This window comes from Tupaia chinensis, unplaced genomic scaffold, assembly GCF_000334495.1.
Source record: "Tupaia chinensis unplaced genomic scaffold, TupChi_1.0 Scaffold147282_1, whole genome shotgun sequence".
In the NCBI taxonomy this organism is placed as follows: Eukaryota; Metazoa; Chordata; class Mammalia; order Scandentia; family Tupaiidae; genus Tupaia; species Tupaia belangeri.
In genome coordinates this window covers 4,844,776-4,861,343 of record NW_006207133.1, presented here as the reverse complement: position 1 = coordinate 4,861,343, position 16,568 = coordinate 4,844,776, and the positions used below count along the sequence as shown (strand labels likewise).

Genomic DNA, 16,568 nt, shown 5'->3' with positions numbered 1-16,568 from the left:
CGCGGCGTTCCTGCAGCTGGCTCAGCATGGTGACCTCGCTTGCAGACAGCTCGGACAGCCGCGGGTTGGGCAGCAGACCCGCCGCCCCGCCCCCCCCACTGCCGCTGAAGTTTTCCACAATGGAGCCTGCAGGAAAGCAGAGGGGTCAGCTTGGGGGACCAGGGGCACGTCCTCAACCTGCTTTGACCATGCTGGAATCTGCTGAGCTGAAAGCCTGCAGCAGGGCCTGGCACCCAGAAGGCAACTTTCAAATGAAAGAAAGAAAGGAAGGAGCAAGAGTGAGCAAATTGGCCCTTACTGCCAAAGGTGAATCTGGATCTCAACTCTACCCCTCCTAGCTGGCCCTGGTGAGATTCTCATCACTGCCAGCCTTAGTGTCTCTAGCTGTAGATGACATATGCCTCTCCACAGGACTTAGCCCAGGACGGTCCAGGCCTGGGTTTCCTTGCACCCTCACTGGCTGGGATGAGTGGTGCTGTCGGGCTCTCCTAAGACGCAGTTCAGTGAGCAGGCTGCTTACAGGGAGTGCTCAGAGATCCACAGCCACGGAAGGAAGGGGAGACTGCAGGTGAGGGCAGAGGAGAAGTGAGCCTAGGCTGACTGCACAGGGAGGTCAGGACCTCCAACAGCCCTTTGGTTCTGCTCCCAGCTGGCCAAGAGGGCTGATCCTTTACACTCCTACAGTGATCAGTCCCCGGATGTGGGCCACCCCAAGGATAGGTGAGGCAGCTGTCTGCAACATAGGAGATCCCATAGGGGGCTGGATGCTTAAGGCCATCGGTCAGCATTTCCCCCAAAGCTGGGGCCACAAATCCTGCCTTCAGGGGGAGCTGGGGGTGGGGGGTGCATCACAGTGTCTACCACACTGGACTGTCAGTCCCTGGAGGGCAGCTGGGGGGCTGAGTGCCTGGTGCCTGCAGAAGGCTGGGCACAGAGTTAGCACCTCATGAAGATGCCTTCAGCCTAAGACTGGTTGACACCTCGGGCTGAGCATGACACTGGATCCTCCATGAAGTCCTCCCTGTCTTCCCCAGCCAGACATGCTTTCTCTGTCCTTAGCTGTCTTTAGGGCTGCATGTGTGTTCTGCAGCAAGCGTGGATGGCATGTGAAATGATGGCTCCTTTGGGACCAGTTCTATATTGCTCTTTTCCCTAGGGCCTTTGCTTGGTGTCCACAGCAGGTGCCTAATAAATGACTGGGTGACTGGACAGGGAAGAGGCTGCCATGAGCAGAGCCTGCCTGTGTTCAGGGGCTTGCAGGGATGCAGCATGGTACAGCTGAAAGGGCACCAGCTTTGGAACCTCTCTGAGCTGTTTCCCTCACTGTGTAATGGGCTGGTAGGATCAACTGTAGGACTCAGAGAGATAGTACATGGTATTTGGTGGGTACAAACCTTGCTTGTGCAGTCTCAGGCTCTCTCCCAGCCCCCTGCCAGCTCAAGCCTCCACTTACCACTTCCCGGAAGGGGAGGCAGCTTGGTATTCCGGGTGTGTGGTGCTGGTCCAGCCCACGAGCAGGAATCCTTGAGCGACTTGAGCTTCTCCTTCTTGAGCTGCTCGAACCGGTGCATGGTGGTCATGTGTTTGCGCAGTTGCAGGCCACCAGCTGAGGGGGCAGCCAGGGGGGAGGCATCAGCTCCCGGGGGCATGTCATCCAGCGAGGTCAGGTCTCCCAGGCTCCCGGGCCCCGTCCCCGGCATCTCCACACCGCTGTCATTGTTGGGGGCACTGCCCAGGGGAGAGGGCTCGCTGCTGCAGGACGACTGGGCCCCGGGGCTAGACTGACACAGCTGGAGGGGATGAGGTGAGAAGGCACAGACTCAGAAGGTGTGAGGATCCACTTGGTCCTGCATCCACGCCTGCACACACACCACACCCTTGCACACCCACAGGGGTGGAAGCTGAGAGGAAGCCTTACAGAGGAGCTTGCAAACCATCACTTATCTGCATGAGACGGTCAAGTCACTTCACTTAACCTTGGCTTCCCTAGCTGTGAGATGGGCCTGAGTTGCTTCTGGTGCAGGGTTAGTGGGTTAATGGAAAGTACTGGCATGTGGAAGGCACAGAGTATGGCACAAAAGAAGGTTCATAAGCGTTCCCCAGCAGCCATGTGCACAATGAGTTGAAGAACAACAAAGACCTGCTGCCTTGGGGCCTTCCTAAAGGGTGGGCTGATCGCAACAGGCCAGAGGCAGGTGATCAGAAAAGGGTGACCAGCAAGGGAGAACTATAACTGCAGCCTTGGCCTGGATGGCCACCCCAGAGCAGTTCTTCCTCTAAGGTGGAGAGGAATAGAGAGCTCAGGCCGGGGATCTGAACCCAGATGAGGTTTACCCTGCTGTGGCATTTCTGAACCCATTAGGACACAAAGCCTATGCCAGTGGGGACCTTCCAAGTCTTGTTCATGGCACCACCCACACTCCCTGCTTGGCCCTCAAGGCCCTCTGTAGGTCAGGGCACCCTCTCTGCAGCCTGGTCCCTGCTGCCTTGTACCTGCTAACCCCTGCAACCTACAGTAAAGTGTAACTCTGCCAGGGACCCTGAGCTGTTCCAAAGGTCCCAACTGCAGTGCCCTCTGCCTATCTAAACCTACCTTCCTGGACCCACATGCCTGGACTAGTAGGGTGTCTCTGCCCAGGGAGCAGCATTGGTCAAGCACCCTGCCCACCCTCACTCACCCCGGCCCACCCACACTCCCCACACCCGGCTTGTCGGCTCACCTCAGTACCGTCTATCCTTAGGGGAGGTATAGTCGGGAAAAAGAGGTAGAGACAAAGAACAGGTGGTTAGAACAAAAGGAGTGGAGGCCAGAGGTGCCAGGACGCAGACAGGACAGAGGCTGGGGTGGCAGCATGCTTGGGCACTGCTGGAAAGGCTGACACACAGGGACCCCCGGCCTGCACAGGTCCCACCACATGGAGACAGGCACCCTCAGCACCCAGAGCTGCCACAGCTGCCTGGCAGAAGCTGGGTCAGAGGCAGAAGGGACCTGGCCGAGACAGGTCTGGGGGCAGGCCCCAGGTGGAGAAGGGAGGAAGGCTGATTTGGAGACAGGAGCATCATCACTGCCTTCTTAGCAGGGGCACCCTAGGGCAGAGCCCATAGCAGTGGTTGGGTTCCAGGCCCTGGGCGGGGCATGGAATGGCACTGTGCCAGCCTGGCTGCCCAGGTCTGCTTACCCCGGAGCGCTCAGTCTTGATGGCTTTGACGTGCAAGCAGTCCTCCATGGCTTGACTGGTGCTGTTGGCCTCAGCACTTTCCTCGGACCCGTGGCCGGGCTCGGCGCTGGCCTCGTTGTCCCCGTTCTCCTTGAGCAGCGGGGCGCGAATGTGCACATCATTGCGCTGCTTCTTGGTGACATGAGCGTCTGGGCCATGGACTGTTTTCACGTGCTTCCGGAGGGAGCTGGGGTCCGTGTATCTCTTGGTGCAGCCTGGGATCTTGCAGATATAGGGTTTCTGAGAGAGAAGCAGGCCTGCATTATGGACAGGGATGAGGATACACTCCACTGGGCTCACTCCTATTCTAAAAAGCCATCGTGTGCTGGGCAGAACTGGCTGGCACAGTAGGCAGTGCCTGTGGAGGGAGCCATGCCCAAGCCTGCAGGAGCCCTGCTTCAGCCCAGAATCATATGTTACTTTTTCATACAGTTACATATGCGGTCAGGGGAGTTCCTGCCATGAGAAGCTGGAGACATGGGTCGGAAAAACGGAGGAACACACATGTCTTGTGGCCACAGAGGTCCCCTTAATTTAATGTTAGGAGCACATGCATGAGCTCATGACCCCAGTGAGAAAGCACTGGCACCCCGATGTCTCTAATGAGGAAGGACAGGCTCAAAGAGGCAAAGAAACCTGCTCAAAGTCACCCATAATTGAGACAAAAACCTAAAGTTTCTGAACGTCAGTCCTGGGCTGATAAACACACACCTGTATACATGCACACACCTGTATATGCACACATCTGCATACATACACACATCTGTATATGCACACACACCTGTATATACACACACCTGTATATGCACACACCTGTACACATGCACGCACAACTGTATACACACACACCTGTATACACACGCACACATCTGTATACACACACACACCTGTATACACGCACACACCTGTATACGCACACACCTGTATACATGCACGCACAGCTGTATACACACACACACCTGTATATACACACACACCTGTATATACACACACCTGTATACATGCACACACACCTGTATATGCACACACCTGTATACATGCACACACACCTGTATATGCACACACCTATATACATGCACACACAACTGTATATGCACACACACCTGTATACACACACACACACCTGTATATGCACACACCTGTATATACACAAACATGTATACACATATCCACATATCCACATCCAGACACTCCCCCGCATATACAGATATAAACCACCTCTAATACACACCTGCACGTACATGCATACATCGACAAACACACCTGCATGTGCACACACACACACACACACACACACACACATGCACACTACTCCAAAGTTGGCACTTGTCTGTAGAAACTGTCAGGGGTTCAGATGTTTGATGCTGGTAATTCCTGTAACTTCTTACAAGCACTGGAGCAGAACCCCCGTGGGGTTCAGGGTGTGCTAAGCTTTTAGGGACATTCCTTCCAGAGTTGCCTTAGCAGCACTGATCATGGGGCTGCGTGGGTCTGGGAGGCAGGTGTAACAGACACCACGGCTTCTTGCATGACTCCCTTCCCTGGGTGCTCTCAGCTCAGCCAGAGCTCTAGTACCTGGGGAGATAAGAGTTTCCTACTGCCCCACAGCAGGGAACTGATAGTCATGGCAGGCCCAAGCCACCACAGCCATGGAGGCAGGTCATTGTGGCTGCCCAGGCTGCTGTGCAGAGGTCTGCTAGCACATGCCACACGTGGACAGCAGAGCTGCACTCTGCCCGAGCAGAGGCAGCTGCTCCATAGCAGGACACATGCTTGCAGTGAACAGTAGTTTTGGGGTGCAAGACGGTGTCCAGGGTGTTTTCACTGCTGTAGAGGAGCAAGCAGTCCTGGGCTCCAAGCCTGTGGCATGACTTACGAGCTACCTGGCATTAGTGGGGTCACTGCATCTCTCAGCTTAGTTTCCTCGTCTATAGGAAGGGGCAGCAGAACCCCACAGCAGTACTTGGGGGTCAAAGGGGTCACCCCACCTCAATTTTAGCTCCCACAGACCTCATGATGGTGTTTGAAGAGGGCACTGCTGTATTTCTTACAGAGATGAGGAAACCGAGGCACAGAGAAGCTATTGTGGACCTTATGGGCCATCTTCCTTTCAGAGAGGATGTGGCACAGAGGGGAGACTGGCCATCCAGGTCTCTGTGCAGGTCGGTGTGGGGGTGGGTGCTGGCACCTGGTGTCCTGCTGGCCTACAGATGGCTAGAACTGAGGGGTGACGCACTCACGTGTCAGGAGGCCCTACACCCCACTCGCCCGGTAGTACCTCGTTGGAGTGGGTGCGGTTCTGATGCTTGGCACGGTCCGAGGCATTGGAGAAGGCCTTGTTGCAGCCCTCGTGCTCACAGACGTATGGCTTCTCCCCGGTGTGGGACCGCAGGTGCGTCTTCAGGTTCTCCAGGCGAGAATAGGCCTTTGAGCAGCCCTCGAACTGGAAGGAGGTGGTTGGGTTGGTGCGGGCACCCCAGACCCAGTGCCTCCTCCCCTCCCCCTGCTCTGCTTACCCCACCAGTACACCAGAGCATGCCTTTTAACAGTAACAATTACCTTCCTTTCCAGGAAACTTGGACAGCACTCAAAAGCACAAAGAGCAGAATGAAAACTGCTGGCTGCCCTGGGCCAGCCATTGCTCACATACAGGGGGATCTCATTCGGTGACTCTGCAGCTCATCCCCACACATAAAACCCCACTGGAAATCTATCAAGCAATTACATATTCTACTTTTTTTTTTTTTTTTTAGAGATTTTTGCTATAGGGTGCGTGTGCTCGCCAGACAGACAGAGAGAGACAGAGACAGAAAGTGAGAAATCATCCCCCAGGGTGATGGCCATGCCACAATCCCCTCTCTTCCATTCTCCTCTCAGGATCTTGAACACGCAAGCACACACGCCTGGCGTGAGTTTAAGCACCCAGGTCCAGGACTTGAACGGTGGTAGACTACGTAGGAGTCCAGCAACATAGCCATTACGCTAACTGCTGGTCCCAATATTCTACTTTTTTTTTTTAAATTTAATTTTTAGTTTTTCTAAGTTTGCTATAGGGTGTGTGTACTCACTGGAGACAGACAGAGAGAGGGAAAGTGAGAAATCACCCCCTGGGGAGATAGTCACGCTGCCTTTCTCCTCCATTCTCTTGGAATTTTGGGTGTGCATACACATGTGCCTGGCGTGAATTTTAAGCCTCTAGACCTGGCACTCGAGCTTCAGTCAGCCATGTGGGATCCAGTGCCTTAACCATCATGCACACCCAGCTGGTCCCATGTATTCTACTTTTAAAACTAGCATGGGGCTGGCAGGTGGCATGGTGGTTAAGGGCACTGGACTCCCATGGCCAACTGTGGTTCCAGTTCTGGACCTGGTGGCTTGCTTTTTCACTCTCTCTCTCTCATTCTGTCCCGCCCCTTCTGGGAAAAAAAAAAAAAAAAAAAAAAAAAAAAAGTAAATAAATAAAGTAAAATAAAATAATTATTATTTTTAAAAAGCCAATGGCACATTGTGGGACGCTTCATATATCATTCAAAACTCCTTAGATGGGGTCAGCAGGTGGTGTGGTGGTTAAGGCGCTGGACACTCCCACATGGCTGACCACGTTTGAGTCCTGGACCTGGTGGCTTGCTTTCTCACTTTCCCTCTCTCTCTCTGTCACTCTTTGGTCAAATTAAAATAAATGAGTGAATAAGTAAAATTAAATAAATAAATCTTTAAAAGCAAAACCAAAAAAAAATTCCTTAGAAATGTTATTTGTAACTGCTTCCCAAGACCTTGGTAAGATTTTTCCTGTGCACTAAGATGAGCTGAGAAGAGACTCCAGAGTCTTTCAAGTCTTTGAGTCAGCTGCCCTCACCCGTGCTCTAGTCACACAGCTGTTCTTTTGGCTCCTCAAGCCCACTAAGCCGCTCCTAGCATGGGTCCTGGGCATGCACTGACCTCTCTGGCTGAGACCTTTCTCCTGCCTCTACGTAGCCTGGCCCCTGGGCGGCTCATTGCTCATCTTTCAGGCCATCTCTTCTGAGAGCATTTTCTTACATTCCTAATCACCACACCCTGCTCTTTCTCCCTTATACCCTTCGGCATGATTTATAATTACCTTAGGCATTTTATTATTTGGCCCCTCTACTAAGATGCAAGCTCCAGAGACCAGGGGCCTTCTAGGTCTTGCTTATTGCTGTCTTGTTAATGTTTAGTGCATGTTGAAAAGAAGGCACTCAAGAAACTTTGGAAAGGAAGGAAGGAAGAGAGGAGGAAACAAAATAGATGGGAAGGAGGAGAGAGGGAAGAAGGAAGAGATCATGGCAGGAAGCTCTGCATCTCTTTCAAGGACATGGCAGTTGAAGCCAATGTCCCAGTGAGAACTGCCCTCTAAAAGATCTCAGTGGGAGCTCTCTCATTCATCAAATCCTCTCCTTTATTCCTGACGAGGATAATTGAGCACACTTGGTTCCAACTGCCTTTTTCTGCAATTCACACCTCATCTCATCAGAGGGCTATGGTTGCTACCATTTAGGCTGTTAAGAAATAACTTGCTGCAGTGAATCCAGAAGAGACAGAATAGCAATAGGGGGCAAAGTTGGAGGGCTCATATACCTCAATTTTAAAACTTACTCCAATTTCAAAGTAATCAAGATTATGTATGATATTGGCATAAGAAGAGATATACACATCAATGGAGTAGAACTGACAGTTCAGAAATCAAACCACACACTTAAGGTCGATTGATTTTTAACAAGAGTGTCAAAATCTTCAATAGGAAAGAACAGTCTCATCAACAAATGGATTGGGACAAGTGCATAACCACATGCAAAAGAATGAGGTTGGATCCCTACCTCATGCCATATACAAAAATTAATCCCAATGGATCCAAGACCTCATGGGAGCATTATACTATAAAACTACACATAAGGGAACTTCAAAAATTTGTTGGAACATGTAATTAAAGTATAAGTTTATTTTGGTGCAAAAGTCTTTGAAATCCATGAATAGTTTTCTCATAATACACATTTAAAAAATTTTTAATTGCCAGAAGGTATATGCACTAGCTAGAGAGAGACAGAGAGACATACAGAGAGAGAGAGATAGGGAAAAAGTACCCCCAGAAGGGGCAAGGTCATGCCACCATCCCTTCTCTCCCATTTCTCCATTCATTGGGATTTCGCGTATGGATATGTACATACACACACATACACACATGCACAACTGGTGTGTTTTTCAAGTGCAGGGCCTGGTATTCAAACTGCAGCTGGCTATGCAGGATCTGGCTCTCTTAACCACTAGGCTACAGGGCCAGCCCCATAATACATATTTTTCATGAACTTTTTGAAGGCCCCCCTATTCATATATACTCTCATACACACACATTTATATTTCTATAAATAAAATTATACAATTTTAAACTATAGAACTCTTAAAACTCTTAAATCTTTTGACTTTGAATTAAACTATGATGTCTTAAATATAACATTAAAACCGTAAACAATTAAAAATAAGTGTTCAGGGCTGGCCAGATATCATAGCAGTGAAGCGTTGTGTATAGAAAGAGAAACCCCACATGGTTGGCCACAGTTTGGATAACAGACCCAGCGGTCTGAAAAACACACTGGTTGTGTGTGCCCAAATCCCTAATGGGAAGGAGAAATAGAGGAAAAGGATTGTGGCATGACCATGCCCCACTGGAGGGTGTGCATTCTCTCTCCCTCTCTGTTTCTCATGAGTACACATGCACTCTGGCACTTAAAAAAATTAGATTTCATCAAAATTAAAAACTTTTGTGCTTTAAAAGAAACTAAGAAAATGAAGAGACTGTATAAAGAATTGAAGAAATACTTGTAAGTCATATTTAATAAATGTCTAGTAACTAGATTTATAAAGACATGTTATAACTTAACAAAAGATGAAAAATAAATTAAAAAATGGGCAAAAGATTTGAGTTCATTCTCCAAAGAAGATATACCAAAGGAATGACCAGTAAGCTCATGAAAAGATGTCTAACATCATTAGTCACTAGGGAAATCTAATTAAAACCACAATAAATACACTGCAAAAATAACTAAAAAAAAAAAAAAAGACAAGTAATAATAACTGTTGGGGAGGTATAGGGAAATCAAGCCCCCACGTGTTGCTGGCTGGAATGTAAAATGGTGCACCATGTCTGGAAAACAGTTGGCAGGTTGTCAATTACCATGTGATCTAGCCATTCTCCTCCCAGGTACACATACCCAAGAGAATCAAAAACAAATGTTCACACAAGAACATCAATGCTCACAGGATATTTTTCATAATACTTGAAAAGTGAAAACAACACAAATATCTATTATCTGATCAACAGATCAACAAAACATGGCCTAGCCATACCATGGAACATTATACAGCCATAAAAAGAATAACTGGGGCCAGCAGGTGGCATGGTAATTAAGAAGCTGGACTCCCACATGGTCAACCACGGTTCGAGTCCCAGACCTGGTGGCTTGCTCTCTCACTTTCTCTCTCTCTGTCTCTGGTGAATGCATGTACCCTATAGCAAAATAATAACAATAAATAAAATGAAATAAATCATTATTAAAAAAAGAATAACCAGCTATTAGAAGGAACGTGCTTGAAAATATGCCAATTGAAAGAACAGAATGCACATCTCAGAGTAGATGCAATATGTTAATTTACAATGAGGAATTCCCAGCTGTTTCAGCCATAGCCACATCAGTGGACCAGATCATCATCTCCCCTTTCGAAGAAGGAACAATTTCTATGTGTTAAAAAAACTTCTCACCAGGCCCACCTCCACGGCCTAGTGCTTAAAGCCAATCATGGTTTGAATCCTGGTCTCAGCACTTGGGAAGCATGCCAGGTGCATGTGTATGTTTGTGTGTATGTGTGTGTGTGTGTGTGCGCACATGCTTGAAATCCCGACAGGATGGAGAGATAGAGGAGAAAGGATCGCAGCATGGTCATGACCTGGGCGGGGACTGCTTTCTCTCTCTCTCTCTCTCTGTCTTTCTGACAAGTGCTTGTGCTCTCTGGTAATCATTTAAAGAAAAGTCTCACCTATTTTAGTTCCAAATTTGGTTGACTCTGTAAGGGAAACTATCATCTTTGAGCTATTAAAGTAAAAGAACTCAGCTAAAGTGATTTATAAGCCACCGCTACTCAAACTTTAGATCACCAGTGACTCTTCTCTCTGCAGGGAGCTACCGAGTCAGCCCCTGACCAGTGTCATCCAGTCGAGCTGTGGGGGTACAACTGTAGGGGATCTGTTGAGGCTCACAACCACGGAGACACCAGCACAGCCCTGCTGTGGTTACCAAGATGCTCATACCGAGGGGCGAGCGCATTGAGGTCTGGGACAGCAGCCAGCGAGGGGCCTCAGACGGCCAGGGTGGGAACAGACAGGGTGACCATCAGCAAGACCTGGGCCAGTGCCTCTGCTGTGGCCATTCCACATCTGCCTGTGCGCAGCCACGTCCAGGCACCATGCCAGGGCCAGTCCCACGTGCTGTCTTAGGGCTCTGCAGGAGGGCACTCACCGTGCACTTGTGCGGCTTCTCGCCTGTGTGCCGCCGCATGTGCACCACCAGCATGTACTGAGCCTTGAAGGGCTTCTGCTCCCGCGTGCAGGCCTGCCAGCGGCACACGAACTCCTTCTTCTCCCCATGGATGTGCTCGTTGTTGATGTGCTGCCGATGACAAGTCAGAGTCAGCCTGGCCACCCACCTGCACAGCTGCGTAATGTGCGCAGACCTCCCACCCCCACGGCCTACCACCTACTGTGCACAGACCACCCACCCCCACGGCCTACCACCTACTGTGTACAGACCACCCAACCCCCACGGCCTACCACCTACTGTGTACAGACCACCCACCCCCACAGCTTACCACCTACTGTGCACAGACCGCCCACCTCACAGATACGACCTACCGTGTGCAGACTGCCCACCACACAGCTCACCACCTACTGTGCGCAGACTGCCCCATCTCACAGCTACCACCTACTATGTGCAGACAGCCCACCCCCACAGTCCACCACCTACTGTGCACAGACTGCCCACCCTCACGACCCACAGCCTACTGTGCGCAGACTGCCCACCTCACAGATACCACCTATTGTGTGCAGACTGCCCACCACACAGCCCACCACCTACTGTATGCAGACAGTCCACCCCCCGGCCCACCATCTACTGTGCACAGACCGCCCACCCCCACAGCCCACCACCTACTATGTGCAGACCACCCACCTCACAGATACCACCTACTGTGTGCAGACTGCCCACCACCTACTATACACAGACTGTCTATCCCCCCGACCCACCACCTACTGTGCACAGACTGCCCACCCCCACAGCCCACCACCTACTGTGTGCAGACTGCCCACCACACAGATACCACCTACTGTGTACAGACCACCCACCGAACAGACCACCACTTAGTGTGAGACCACCACTTAGTGTGTGCAGACCACCCACCCACAGACACCATCCACTGTGCACTGATCACCCACCCGCAGACATTACCTACTGTGCAGACCAACTGCACAGACACCACCTACTGTGTGCAGACAGCCCACCACCTACTGTGTGCTGACCACCCACCTACAGACACCAACTACCGTGTGCAGACTGCTCACCCACTGACACCACCTACTGTGCACAGACCACCCACCCACAGACACTAACTACTATACACAGACCACCCACCCACAGATACCACCTACTGTGTGCAGATCGCCCATCTCTAGACACTACCTGCTGTGTGCAGACCACCCATCCACCTATACCACCTACTATGTTCAGACTACCTATTCTGCCTGGGCCCACCTATGGTATGCAGACCACCCACCCTCGGGGATGCACCTGTGGTGTGTGGACCACCCACCCACAGACCAGCACTCAGTATCAGCTGAGCACTCACCCAGAGACTACTATCTACTGTGTGCACAGATGACCTGCCCTAGCAGGGCCCACCTGCCCAATGCGGAGCCCCCACCTGCCCCAGGGCATGCCTCCCTCTCCTATGTGCAGACTTCCCTCTTCATTGTCCACCCCACTGTGTGCAGACCACTGACCACAAGACCACCTCTGTGTGTCAGGCCACACCCCCTCACGAACCATCACTTGCTGCCATTCAATAAAGATCTACGTGCAACTTGTCTCACTGCATTTTCCAGTTAGTCACTAAAACGACTACCTCTGATGGTCAAAGTCACCCTGCTCACCCCAGGCTGGGCACCGGACTCTGGCCTACTGGAAATTCAGTTATGACAAGTTCCTGAGCGGCAAACAGTGGCAGCTAATTAACGGCAGCAAAGCAGACATGCACACAGTGGGGTACAGTAAGCTTCTCCCAAGCTTGCCCCTATTGTTTCAGAGATCTTTAATTGAAGTTATTTATTATAATGAGAACTAATGCATCTTCATCTCTGTTTTTGGCAAAGACCCATGAGATGATGGCTTTGTCTCCTTTCACAGAGGCTCAGGGAGTTCTGGGGCCTACATGGGAGCCAGACTCTGAGTCTACAGGGGAGCCCTGGGCACAATGTGAGGCCCAGACTGAGCGAGACAGTGAGGGCCAGCGCACTGATGCAGCACTGCAGAGGGTGCCTTGCTTCTCAGGGCTGGCAGGGCCTTCTAGGTGAGCTGAGCAGTATCGGGCGGAAAGCCTTCCCTGGGAGAGAGGCTCATGGCACCATCTGGGCCAGCACTACCCTGGGTCAGGAATATGGGGGGGACACAGTTTGGGGCGTATGCCCTGGGCTCACTGCTGGGTGCCCTCCTAAAGGGGCTCCAGCCGCTGAACCCGGGGTATGTTGATGTGTATGGAGGCCTATGTCCCTAATCTTGGAGAAGAGTAACTGACATTGGAGACTGAAAATCTGCCCCACTTCCTCTCCCACAGGGCTCTGTCTGCCCCCTATCTTCCCTTCCACTGCCTTTAGATCAAGGTGGTGTCCTGCCTGCACTTCGAGTCAAGTCTTGCTTCCTCAGGGAGAAGGGGGAAGGGAGGGGAGGGACGCTCGGGTCATGGAGGCCCCTGGCCTCTACCCCTCCCTTTCTTCTCTGTTCTTAGCTCCCTCTCCCAGCCTTCCCCACCGTCTCCAGACCCACAGAGGCCAGTGAAGCAGCCTTTGCTGCATGTGGCTCTTGAACACACGAAATGCGGCTGGTCTAGATTGGGACGGGCCCTGAGTGCAAACGACTTGTTGGATTCGAAGACTGTGAGCAGGGGGATGAAAGGCTGTGCCAGGCTGCAGAGGTTGGTCTTGCACTGATCAGGCACGCTCACAGAACCTGGAGCCCGCGGCTTTGGTGCGGTGGGTAGTGCGCCACTGCAGTGCTGGCAGCAGCGGCCAACTGCGTTCCGACCCCGTCAGTCTGAGACAGGCCTGGGCGTGGGCGCTCACGGGCTGGGGGAGGGTATTGTGGCATGATGAGACCCTGTCAAGGGTGGTGGTCTCTTCCTCTCCTCTCATGAGAGGAATCAAACAAATAAACCAAGAAGGAAAAATTTAAAGTCACAATATTTTGGATATATTGGGCTCAATAAAATACATTAAATTAATACCACTTGTTTCTTTTTACTCTTTTTACATTTTTTTTTTCAGTTGCCAAAGGGCGCATGTGCTTGCCAGAGAGAGACAGAGAGGGAGAGGGAAAAAGCACCATCGGCAGGGCGTGGTCATGCCACAATCCTTCGCCATATTTCCATTCTGGGATTTGGGGCACGTACCCAAACATTCAAGTCATGTAGTATGTTTTTCTAGCCACTGGGTTGTGATTTGAACCATGGTCAGCCAGGTAGGTTCCAGCTCCCTTACCCATCAGGCTACAGGACCAGCCCTTACTTTTCCTAAAACATACCCTGATGACATGTGAGCTTGCGTGCATGGCTGGCATTGTGGCTTGCGGTCTCCTTCTACCGGGCGGTGCTGCTGTGCTCCTTTGCAACCTCCAAGACTGTCTTGCAGGCTGAGCATCAGGCACTGGCAGCCCCTCACCCAGAGGACAAAACAGCCAGGCCTGACTGTCACGCATACAAATGCCACCACTGCAGCAAGTGAAACCTACCGCGCTTTGAACTTCCAGAGAAATCTCATCATATTAGCCTCACTTTCTATGTTTAAAGCCTTTCAAATGATAAAAATGCTTCCTGACAATGCCTTTCATTTTTTTCTTATTGGTTTACTTAGCAACAAATTGTTAATAATTGACCAGGGGCTCCAGTTCGCCTGTGTGTCTGCGCCATCCATCTTCCCAGGGAGTGGAGAGACAGCACCGGGCAAAGGGGCTCGGCTGCCTTCGCGCCACGGAGCCTACTCTTCCCAGGGCAGGTGGAGGGGGCTGCCCACAGCCACAGGGCCAGTCCTGGGCACAGGAAGAAGTCTGCCACTGAAGGCCTTCTTCCCATGTTTGAGGAATTCCCTGCCTGCTCCGGGGGGCTATCCCACTGATCACGGCATGCATCTGTACATGGTCACCTCCACCGTGGGCTCCCGCTGGGCCTGAGATGCAGCCCCTCTCTTTTAGTCTAATCTGATCTGTCCTATACCTCAGGGCTCCCACGACCTCTTCTCCGCTTTTTACCCAAGGAGGAGGTACCGGTTGAAGAATCATGTTCAAATTCCTTGAAGGGATCAGCTAAGACCCTGGTTCACAAGTCCTACCTCAACTGCAACAAGTTTGCTGGGAAATTTGATCTGGGTGAAAATGTGGAGAGAAAAAACTCCAAACACAAAAGCCTACAGTCTATGGGGGCAGGCAAAGGGAAGTGATGAGTCCTAAATGCTGGGTTTACAGAGCTGGGGAGAAGTAACCGCCTTTGGGATGGCTTCCTGATACGAACAGAGGGTGCACGAGTGTGTGCATGTCTGTGTGTAAGTGGGGACTGTCCTTCAGCTCTTAAGTTAGTGGTTCATCTTCAAAGACACACCTTTGTCAAGAACAGGAAGAACTGGGGAGAGGCTGCTATTAGCCTCACACAGTCTATGCCAAGGCCTCTGGGCTGGTACAGGGCAGATGGACATGCGTGCACACACACACACACGACACGTGCATGCTCACGTGTGTGGGTAGCAGGAGGGCTTATACTTGAATTTGTGTTCTTTTCTGGATGGAGAAGGACTGGTGTGGGGAACAGGAAGGAGGAGGAAGGCAGGGGCTGCCTGTACAGAGCGCCTGCTACCAGCTGGGCACTTGTGAATATGGCTACATATGGTAACAGACTCAGGCTTGAACCCCTGTGGGGCTGGCATCGTCCTTTTGTACTCTGAGCCACGGTATTTCTTGTACACTGAGGTTCAGCGAGGTTCAGACACTTGTGCAGCCCCGCTCAGCTGATTGTGCAGGTGCCAGGTGCAAAGCCAGGTGCCCCCCATGCCAGGCCCTACTCTTCACATGGCACACGTGATCCCCGGACTGTCACCAGAATGGATGTGGCTCTATCATACTTTGGAATGAGAACCAAAAGGAACACCTTGGAGGGTACATCAGGACTCATGGCCTTGTCTGATCGGTTGAACTGTCAATACCCAGGCATCTTCAAGCAGCTTCTCCCTGATCTAGGTGTAGACGCTCACATGCGCTCATACACAGTGGGTTTCTGTGAATGTCCTCCAAAAGGAAGATACCAATTTCTTGCTCTATGGGAGAACCTTCTTTTAGATTTCAGAATCCGGTTTGTTATTATTTTGTAGATGTTGGCTGGTTTAACTAATATTATTTCTCTCTTTGCATTGGTTACTAGGAGGCTTAGGAAAAAAAATGTGTGTATGGACTAGAGTCCACAGCGCTTGGTTTTTAATACTAATTCTACTTCTGGCTTCACTTTATTGCTCCCCTTCTCCTGATTTTTAAATGGACTTTTCTTTTAACTTTTTGTATATGTGTATATACATATATATATATGTGTGTGTGTGTGTGTGTGTGTGTGTGTATATAAGGTCTGTAGTTTTAACACTTCCTTTCAGAAACAGGCAGGACCCATTGAAGTAGCCGTGCCTCCCACTTGCAGAGGATGCAGCTCAGGCATCTCCTTGGGGCCTCCTCCTCTAGCCTCTTTTCTCCAGATGAGGCTCTGAAGGCCCATGTCCCATGGGGCTGCGAGGCTTACGTGCACCAGCTGCTCCTGGGTGTCATACTCCTTGGTACAGTCTTCCCAGTGGCAGTTGGTCTCATAGATGACCACCTCAGCCTCCTGCTTGCAGTCGTCCCGGTCCAGGTCTTCCTTGAAGTCAGTCAGCTGCTCCTGTGGTAGAAAAGCACACCTGAGCACGTACACCCAGCTGGCCCTCAGGAGAGGTCACTATGAGTGCCCTGCAGTCTGTCCCACGTTCCCTGGGCTGGTACAGGTGTGTGCCGA

General features: G+C 51.1%; 1 protein-coding gene across 1 annotated transcript in view; it reads right to left on the bottom strand.

Annotated features, from left to right (window-relative positions):
• Positions 1-16,568, bottom strand: part of GLI2 (GLI family zinc finger 2) — a 147,493-nt gene that overhangs the window by 7,322 nt on the left and 123,603 nt on the right. Inside the window, 6 exon segments of the mRNA XM_027768712.1 lie at positions 7-126; positions 1,454-1,790; positions 3,180-3,458; positions 5,497-5,661; positions 10,745-10,894; positions 16,320-16,454. Coding sequence (XP_027624513.1) covers positions 7-126; positions 1,454-1,790; positions 3,180-3,458; positions 5,497-5,661; positions 10,745-10,894; positions 16,320-16,454 — 1,186 coding nt within the window.